The sequence below is a fragment of the Dreissena polymorpha genome, chromosome 11 (genome assembly GCF_020536995.1).
Source record: "Dreissena polymorpha isolate Duluth1 chromosome 11, UMN_Dpol_1.0, whole genome shotgun sequence".
NCBI classification, from domain to species: Eukaryota; Metazoa; Mollusca; class Bivalvia; order Myida; family Dreissenidae; genus Dreissena; species Dreissena polymorpha.
Window position 1 is genome coordinate 72795010 of NC_068365.1, and position 10557 is coordinate 72805566.

General features: G+C 34.6%; 1 protein-coding gene across 1 annotated transcript; it reads right to left on the reverse strand.

Moving 5' to 3' along the window:
• Window positions 1–5432: 5432 nt before the first annotated feature.
• On the reverse strand, window positions 5433–10192 carry LOC127850899 (uncharacterized). The gene is made up of 3 exons (XM_052384301.1): window positions 10006–10192; window positions 8221–8283; window positions 5433–7193 (listed from the first exon to the last, which is right to left on the reverse strand). The coding sequence occupies exons 2-3, from the start codon at window positions 8281–8283 to the stop codon at window positions 5856–5858; spliced, it is 1401 nt and encodes a 466-aa protein (XP_052240261.1). The 5' UTR covers window positions 10006–10192; the 3' UTR covers window positions 5433–5855.
• Window positions 10193–10557: the final 365 nt, after the last annotated feature.

Here is a 10557-nt window from a genome sequence, read left to right on the forward strand (position 1 = left end):
CTCTTGTGATAACCTTGTAGTGCTTCTCTTTTAATAACCATGCCTAATCAAATGTTCGATGTATGTAAAGATAAGACATGAAACCTTTCCGATTTCAAATAATGGTTTAAAATATCAAACTCAAAACTATGTTCATGCATACTGTACATTGCACGTTTTCTTTCATAAACTTTTTGTTTTATTCCTTCATGACTTAAAAAGTAGAGCATTTGCGCTGTCAACAATAATATTTCAGCTAAAAAGATACAATTTATAGGCCATAGCCCCGTATTCACCAACAACTTTTCAGCCTTAAGTCTAAAATTGGCGAAAGTTCTTAAATCAATCATATTATAAATAGTGTCTCAATTGAGTCTAACTTGACATTTGACACCGCAAATAAAGTATTCTTGACATAGAACATTTTGCTGATGATATAGGCACCATTGATAGCCTTTATGTCTTTAAACTGTGAAGTAAGATTTCTAGGGTCTACGTTAGTGTTTAATACATAACCGTCAAAGAATGGTTGGGAAGTACGGCGATTGCGTAATGATAATGTTTTGCATTTACCTTTGGCTTTTTATTATCACATTTGAGTTAAATTGCTTTTGCATTGACCCTTTCAAGGTTGTATTTCAGTTGTTTTCATGGTCATGAACATTTATGTTTTGTCCATCAAATTTGCTTTGTTTCTCACTTATTGACAATTGTTTCCTTGCAAGGATGAAGGATCGTACTGTATACTTAGGTTTTTCTCTGCTCTTGGTGTAGCTGAAGTTTCATTTTGGGTGTGTTTAAAGGAAGCCACATGATCTGTTCTTATATATGCTCTTGGAATTTTTCGTTGTGTGCTGAGCGGAAAAAGTAAAAAAGACGTGGGCTGGTATATCATTTTAGTAATTTATATTGGAACATTAAATGCTAACAATGTGTTTTTGAAGTTTATTCATCGCTTTCCTTAATTGGTAACCAACGAAGTCTGTTTAGTGATGCGTACGTATTCTGTGCGCAAAGCTGCGGTTGTGTTTATGAAGGGTAGCATATGTACTCCCAGAGCCGCCATAGCAAAAAGTATCATAGGCTCTGGAAGTACGTGTATATGGACTAGGTAAAACAGCTATGCCGAAAAAGCGCACGAGTGTTCTATACCGATGTTAAGGTAAGAGACTTATAGACACCGTGCGAACTACTAGGGTAACAAGTAATGCATCAAAAACAAAGTAAGGGTTAACAGCGCTGTCTTTATGACTACCTAATTCGTGAGTAAAAACTACTGTTCGCATATTTTTTAATTCATTTTCATCAATGTTCATATCCATTCGAATATTTTATAGGCTGATTAGAGAGAAATCCCTGAAATTTGGCTTCATCACTGTGTCTGTACTCGGTCAGTAAATCGTCAGGGGAAGACATAATTTACTATCGATAAACACAGTTTTGCTTTCAAGATGAGAAACAAAAACACTACGGAAATAGTATAGTGTCACGTTAAGAGAAAATCGTTTACTTATCTAACCACAAATGCTTGCCGTAGTCAGTCAGCACGTCTGGAAGTCGTTCCTGAACGCCTGAATAAGCTACCCTTATTTGCCAGTTTGCTGTATTGGCTTTTTTGAATTCAATTTTATATCGAAATGCATTGTGTTAAAATAGAGATTTAAAAAGACCCGCGTCATGCGAAAATGGGTCTTATACCATATGCGCCCATCATAGCTATATCCCACCCAGCCTGCGCGTCTCTCAGTCTGGTCAGGTGATACATAATGAGACCATAAAACTCGAGTGATTTTATAGCAGACAACTTCGCCTCTGGCCAGACTACGCAAATGCACAGGCTGGGCTTGAGTTACGCTGGCCGAAACGCCATAAGACCCATTTTTGCATGATGCGGCTATGAATGTGTGATTTGAATGATTCGAAAGAAAACTTCTTGTTTAAAATTAACATACGATATGTTTCGATGGTGGAGAAATAAACTCATAATAAGCCATGTGAGGATACATATGATGTGAACTCCCGTAGTATAATTTGTATCCACTATCACAAATGTGTGGTTTGACTATTATAGCACACATTTAATGCGGTGAATATGCGACTAACAAGTGAAATCACACAATAGTTTAACTTTTATTTTCAATTTGATTATTTAGAAACTTTTTTTTCAAAGTCAGCATTTTCTCAACTCATGTACAATGTTTTATAAATTGAAAACTGTGAATATAAACAAGCTTAACCTTATACTATTGAATTGTTATCACTATATAGGCAACATTTATTGTCTGATCTTCATTAAACTTTGTCAGAAAATGTGTCCCAACTATATGGTTCCTGCTGCTTGAAAAACATGGCCACCAGGGGGCGGGACATTTTTCCTTAGATGGCTTTAGTAAAACCTGGTTTACACTCTAGAGGCTACATTTACTGCCAGAACTTCATGAAGCTTGGTAAGAAGATTTGCCCCAATGATATTTGGATGAGTTCGAAAATGGTTTGTGTGTCGTAGGAATAGATGTCGTGGGAAATTAAATTGGAATATATTGTGCCACAAAAATAAAAACTAGCATTTTTATCTTGTTCCATTTTACTTTTTTTTGCAGAATTAAAGTATAATTTCCCGACATAAGACATCGTATAAAAACTTGCTATATAAAAAATATTTTATAAATCAGAAAATATGTCTTACCAAAGAAGTATTAAACTATTATTGAATTAAATGTAGTCCACACCCACCAGACGGTTTTGTCAATTTTTTTTGTTGGTTATTGAAAACATGTAAAATAATAAGCTGTAAAATAATTAACTGTAAAATAATAAAAATAATAAACAAAACAAATAAACATTACTGCATTTAAAGCACCTGTTATTGATTTAGATTAATAGAAATGTATTAAAGGGACCTGACAAAATTAAAAAAAAAATATGTTTCTGATTCTCATATATTGTATCAGCACGGATTGCCTAGTCGTCTAAGCATTGTATGTTTACTCCAGCTGTCAGTCGTTCGAGCCAAGTTGAGCGTTACTTTTTTTCATTCTTTAATTTTATTCTTGTTTTTACTGGGGCTTTTTATCAAATGTTTACATGTAACAGTATAAAGCATTTAATGTCAAACTTTAATAAAGCCAAAATCTGTGAAAAGCACAGGCACTCGGCATAAGTAACTACGCCCTCCCCCAGCTGCTATCCCCTCCCAAAACTCTCCAAAGTGTCCATTTTATATACAAAAAAAAAACAAGACAGAAAAAGGTAGCCGAAATTCTTGTTATTTTGTAACAAACGGAGGGGGGGGGGGGGGGGGGGTAGTAACTAGTGCCGAGTGCCTGTGGTTAAAAGGTCCCTTTAATATGTTAAGGTTTGACAAAATAGCTCAAGCATACAAATATATTTACTAATATTACAATCTGACATATATACAAAGTAAGTATTACAACTAAAATGTCATAGAATTCCATTTTTTAAACTATTAAGAAAAATAAAATTTAGCCAGTTTTAACATGTATTTACCTTCCATAACGAAACATTAGATGTAAATGTCTACAAATGCGATTGTATCATGGTGTCATGTAGAGTCATAATCTTACCTGACGTGGAATACCATTGCCTTTTTGAAGAAATTCTCCATCTCTATCAATATCAGTATGCTCCGTTGTTAATCCTGGTAAATATATCCAATGTTGACAGTGAATGTAAGCATTTTACTCTACGCCATTTTAACCTAAATTATAGTGTATTTCAATATCAACAAAGAAGCAATTGTTACACTCTACGAACTTTAAAAACTCGTTGTTCATATTTTACGATAAATTTGCGAGGGGTCAGTGCTTTTTTCGCTGGAAATAGTTACCAAGAAAACTAGTTTTATATATGTTTTAGTTCACCTCATTTCATGAAAAAAATCATATCGGGTGCAGTTAACGTCTAGCAAAAACACGTTTTTTGTCAAATGACGTCGACGTCATTTTACAGGATTTCTGCTTACGCCTTCAAATTTATTTAAAAATAGAAAAATACAATATGTGCGTAATCATTAGGATTTATTTGCTTTCGTAGAATTAATCTGACAGATGGCGCCAAATTATAGTATAACGTCTTTCCAAACCTTCAATTGAAGAACCAAGACTGGTTTTACGTGCGTAAGATTCGTAAGAATACTTAAGTTTGCGATCGTGTTTATGAAACGTTCGTAGGAATTGGCGTAAAAACGTTCGTTCATAAGAATAGCAAAATTCTTACGAAAAAATTAAGAATTGTTTATGAAACGGGCTTTCAATCTCATTTTTTTAACACAATTATTCGATTATTATTGATATTCCTAGCTCTTCTGAGAACAAAAATCTCCAATTTATTAATCCTGACAATAGTGGTCCGTTAATGCCTGGCGTCCGTGAAAACTAAACAATTTAAGATGTCAACTGTTTCATCCTATCTCGATGAAATTTGGTCAGCGTTTTCATTTTGACAATAAGTTTGGAAGCGTTTAAAAAAGGGTAAGGTGCTTAAAAAAATAGGTCACCATCTAAGTTCTTCGAACGAATCTTTTAACTAAACTATAATCCACATTTGTGACTCAATATAAGCAAAACTCCGAATGTTCATCTTTAGAATTTCTATATCAAATCAAATGCAAATAATGTCTAAATCACCAAATAAAATCGTATTTAAATCGTTATTACCACTCCTAAAGCAACATTTTTGATTCATTATTGATGAAAATAAGTTTTTTATGCTCCCGGTAGGGTGGCACACAGCAGTTGAACTGTCCGTCAGTCTGTCCGTCCGTCCGTCCGAAAACTTTAACATTGGCCATAACTTTTGCAATATTGAAGATAGCAACTTGATATTTGGCATGCATGTGTATCTCATGAAGCTTCAAATTTTGAGAGGTGAAATGTCAAGGTCAAATTCATCCTTCAAGGTCAAAAGTAAAAAAATACAATCCAAAAGTAATAAGCTTAAAAGGGAGATAATTTCTAAACCTGCCAAATGATATATATAAATTGTATTTTAAAGCGGCGCAATAGGTGGCATTGTTTTTCTGACAAACACATCTCTTGTTTTATTTATTACTAATGATGAAACACGATCAGGATATTTGATGTTTGGTTATGTTTATCTTGTTTAACCTAAGCCAACTTTGAGTAAAGTGTGTCCAGTTAAATCTTAGCACAAATGTCTTCCCGCTCTAGAAGCAACTTGTATGTGTACTATGGAGGCAGGTGAAGTACTTTGGGGTCATCGAGGTTCTTTACTTCCTTGTTAATCAAATGTTATATAAGTTTTATTGAATAACCTACGGATTTCCAGCGTTTGTTCGGGTCCTTATCGTGTCATTAACGTTACAATACTTAGGAAAACATTATTTAATAGGAATGGTACAAACTGGGTAAATACAATATACGAAAACAAAATATAGTAGTAACATTCTAGAATAGCAATCAGTATGCGTGCATATATCAGATAATCTTTTAACGAGTGGTTTATATTGCTAATTCCAAACTGAAGAAAATCATTATTAATACATGTAAAAAAACAAACTATTAAATGGTTTAACGGGACCAAAATTTGAACATGTTAGCACTGATGTTATTCTTTATTCATTGAAACGTGCTTAACGTATCAAATATTTAACCTAAGTTAAGCAGTCGAAATCTTTCTCCTCGAATCATACAAAAACGTCGTTACAAACATTAATCATTATCAGCAAACGCTGATCTAAAAAGGCGAGGGACTTGACTGTACATATAGAAACTTTCTAAAAATATAATTAATTAAAATTCCCTATTGCTGATGTTGCTTGAAACTTTGTTAGTGTGTTCACACACAAAATATATGTACATGTAAAAATGTGTCAACGATACATTTTAAATAGGTCCTTAGCTTAGCATCGCCTCGTGTACATTGATATCATTAACTGAACTGCCCTCCAGAAACATACGGCACAAGACCTCTTTACTGATCTCATAAATACGTTTCATGCATGTCTGCAGGATAGTATCAGTCTCAATAGCCATGGAACACGTGACCGTGCATTGACACATTCTTTTGTTAAGCTCCAACGTCCACATCTCCATTCCAGTCCTCATCTTGCTATACCACAGAAGTGGTTCCGGGTACCCGATAATTGCCTGTCGGAATATCTTCAACCTAAGTAGTATTCTCGGCCCTTCCTCCATCATGTCCGCTATAGTTCTCACCCAGAGTAGCTGCTGATCAGTGTTCAGTTCAGATTCCGCCAACAGATTTCGTTCAGGTATCATATAGTAAGGCAGTTGCTTAGTGGACAAAGAGGTTCGTAAGTTATTCAGTCCCTCACGAAGCCAATGAAACAAACTTCCGGAATGGAAAAAAGAGGATTGGTTGTTCTCCGCTAGCCAAAATACGACATTCTTCATTGTGTACGATGTGATTTCTTTTTTCTGCGGTTTCAGTATATCCTTAGCGATCATTTTAAGCAAAACATATAATTTGATCTGAGTGTCATTAAGATTATTTACAAGTTCCGTCTCTCCAGTATTAAAGCATATCCTCCATTCCATATGGTTGAGTTCGCTGCCTTTAAACCCGATCGGAGTAACTAAAGCTCCCATCGCAACCACTTTCTCTACAATATCTGATGGTGGCCAGTGACGAGTTCGATTTGCCCATGTCTGCAATATGTTTGGACAGTGACAGCGAATGGCGTGTACCCTATCATTTTTGAAAGGACCATGAGACCATGGCAACGATGGACCAGCACGTGGATGGATGACCATGCCGGATGCACACCATGCGTAGTTGAAATGAGCTACAAATAGTGCACTGCTTAATAAAGGGTTGCCACAGTCATTTTCACATAAGGAATCGGGAATAGCAGAAGAGCCTGCAGGAGCAAGTCTCCCAAGTAGTACTCTACAATATCCCGCAGTTGTCATTTTGAAACTCATTTCTAATATAGTGATGTGACAAGGAATATTGCTTTGGTCAAAACAGTTTTCCAAACACACAACATATGGTAACACAAATATTGTGTCAATATCGCTATCGTATAAACATGTAAGTCCCTCCGCTTTGCTCCCCGCAGTGATGTACGTACTCAGTAAGTTCTCTCCAAATGTATTAAACAGCCTATCAATCTCTATGTAATGTTCTCGGCGTTTCTGTCTGATCTCGGGTCCATACCCCAGGATATTCATAATGTTGCTTGTTTCCCGGGATTCATCTTCATACGCATACTGTAACGAAATAAAAAAATTGAATTCATTCACTAAATTTACATAATACAGCAGCATGTATTTTTCCTGTAGTTTATCTGTCTTAAAATCTCGCATCTCTTTCATAATCATTTTTATAAGAGGCTCTTTTGTTTTATATTCAATAGCAAACTTATGTAAATTTAGACATAAGTATTAATTTTAATTAATGCTACTGGAATCGCTCACACAATCCGTTGTATGTTTCATTAAAGGTACTGAGAAGATTCAAACGAACACTTGGATTGTGTGTATTTATAAGGAATTAGATGTTTGATATAACGTGATATAAGATGTACCGTCACCAACGGACTGACTTATACAGTTTCTAATACTTTTATATACAAATTGATTATCTTGAGTTTAAATAAACCCATTGGTGTTGGTATACGATAATTTTAATCAAGACATGTTTTAAAATAGAGTCAAGTTCAATCAAACCTATAAATATATTTTGATCTTACACCAGCAAACAGTCTGAGTTACAAATACTACATTCTAGCTGCTGGTATATAGATCCTCTGACATATTGGAACATATATGTATATTATAGTAAGAAAGAATCTTTTATTTGGGACAATTGCACTTTACCAGTACGCAACACTTAACATCAAACAGCGTACCCTAACCCTAACCCTTAACACCTAACACATAACAACTAACGCAACATCTTATAATCCTCTTTATCCTATATATTTCCTAAGTATAGGGGGCAACCGCCCCCAAACCCCCGCTTTGTCGATAGTGGTAAACAACTGCGTACCGGTAAAGTGCAATCTAGCCTTTTATTTGAATATGGCTTGTTAAAGTTAAAGTTTATCCAACAATCCGCTAATCGAAAATATTCAAGGAAATGGTCGAAAATACGTGAGTCAACATTATTTGATCACCATGGTGAATGAACTCCCTAGAAGTAGTAGAACTTAACCTAGAGTCAGATGTTTTTGACAGCGACACAATATTTCTGTAGCGATATACTTATTTTCCATACAATTAAACTGTTACTTACCCTTGACCGCCTGATTAGCCTTGGAGTCCATTCCGTGTAATGTCGAACAGCCCCGTCCGCCATCTGTGATATAAACAGAAAGACCAATTGTACCAAATGGTCTAAGGGACGCTTAGATCATTAACAAATATTGAATACAGCCTTTTCTGCATTATACAATATAATGAATGTATCACTGCTTGATTTTTACCGATATTTGGTCAGCACACCGCAACATTTATTGATTTAAAATTGGGAAGTGTCAATTTTAATGAAAGATCATTTTATGAACAGGCGCTTCATACATTCACATTATTAAAGGGACATTTTCATAGATTTAGGCATGCATTGAAGTTTTTCATTGAAAGTTTTATATTGATGAATGTAAACATTGGACATAAAAAGCTCCAGTAAAAAACAATAATAAAATAAAAAGAAGAAAAAAAGTCACCCTCAACTGGGCTCGAAACACTGACCCACGAAGTAAAAGTCTAACGCTTAAACCACTCGGCCATCCGTGCTCATACAATTATTAATGTATTTTATACTTAATAGAAGCATTCATCTTCGTGTCACAAAATATAACGACAACAACAGAACTCTCCCAATTATTCAATCGCCTAATAAATTTCAGGTTTTTATATCGTCAAAAGATGCATATAATGGATATTTTAGAGCATGTTAAATGTTCATTATTACTGTTTCCTCACAACTATCATAACTACAACGAAAATTGTAGAATCTGAAACATTTTTGTAAATTGTGTCAATTTACCAAAACGTGAAAAGGTCCTTTTGAAAGCAAACGTGTGGTGTCAAATACTCATTTATATGTCGGCGTGATTTTGAATGTCGACGGAAGTATGGTGTATTTTACGTATGGCATACAGATCTAATAGGCAATAAAATTATTTCGTATTTTTGGTTTTGTTATTGTTTATAAATATTGTATCAATAGTTGTATTGTGCAATCAATTTATCACACTTGATAGTGACAGTAAACATACCATCATTTAGGTGTACGAATGAAATATCTCGCCCATCTTGAATAACTTATTCTTACACATTAATGACTGAAATTATGCGGGAAAACAAACTGACAGAATGAATCTCAATTATACAAAAATTTAAAATTATAGTTTGTTTTCACTAGTCATAATTTAAAAAAAACGTATGAGGCGAGGCTAGGTAAGCAAATTGACATATGCTTATATATTATTAGGCACATAATAATTATCACAAAAAATTCAAATATGCTGTTCACATGCCCAGGTAAGTCCTTGAATAAGATACGATGCATTATCTTGTTCACCAGCCCAGGTTAATCTTTCAATAAGAAGCGATTCGTTACCCATTAATGTTAAACAACGTATGTATTTACATGGTTCGAAACAATTAACTCTCGAAATCTGACTAATAATCAATATAGATTTTCTTAAATAAAAGCGGCATCGTATCAATCGAAATAAACTAAAACAGGCTCCGTCATGATTTGTATGGATGTATAACATAACAATCACATATTTTTAGCCTGTATAATTACTATTCTTCACATTCCGCTAGCTGTGAAACTGAAATCATTTGCAACCGTTCATTCAGTTCAACCCAACGGACGTCATTTGTCAGTTTAAAATTATTGTTTAACAACCACAGTATGTAGCTTAAATTACCAACGTCTAACAGACGCAGTATGAAGCTCAACTAAAATGATGTTGATCAAGAAGCATATAGCAGAGGAATATGTTATAGACAAGAAAAGAAAACAAAAATTAAAGAAAGATACAAACAGTAAAAAAATTTTTTTTACCTGTTTTTGTAGCGAAATAATTGATCAACTGCGTAAGGAAAGCTGTGAATCCAGTGCGATCGAAAATCCTTACATATTTTTTGCAGATTGTGTGTCAATTGTTAAACATTAAGTGACGTACGACTGTTTGAGTATGTAAACGCTCGACAAATGATTACAGGTTGTTATAGCTTGTCAACTTGCGCAGTACGACAGAAACTGCAACTTTGTATGTCCCTATAAATAGAAATGAACGGGCTGGCGATAGCCTTTGTTTGCAGTACGGATAATAAGGAAAATATCACATTTCAATCGCCGCTAGTTTTAACCATGAATTGAATTGCTATGCTTTCAGGTGGATTTATGTTTTACCAGGACGTATTTAAGTACACAACGCATGCTAAAAAATAATGAAATTGTTGCAAACAAGCGACTGAATCAAATAACAAATACGAACATTATCTAGAGGGATGCTTTCAACAGGGATCTTTCGTTCAAATCCCGTTCCTGCAGAGGGAATGTTCTTGCATTGTTTTGTTGGCGAATTGCACATCTAGTACTTGGTGTTGTGTT

Coding starts and splice junctions, on each gene's coding strand:
- LOC127850899 (XM_052384301.1), bottom strand. CDS start 8,283: ATGGCGGACGGGGCTGTTCGACATTACACGGAATGGACTCCAAGGCTA. Junction 7,194..8,220: donor GGCTAATCAGGCGGTCAAGG/GTAAGTAACAGT, acceptor ATTTCGTTACAG/TATGCGTATGAAGATGAATC.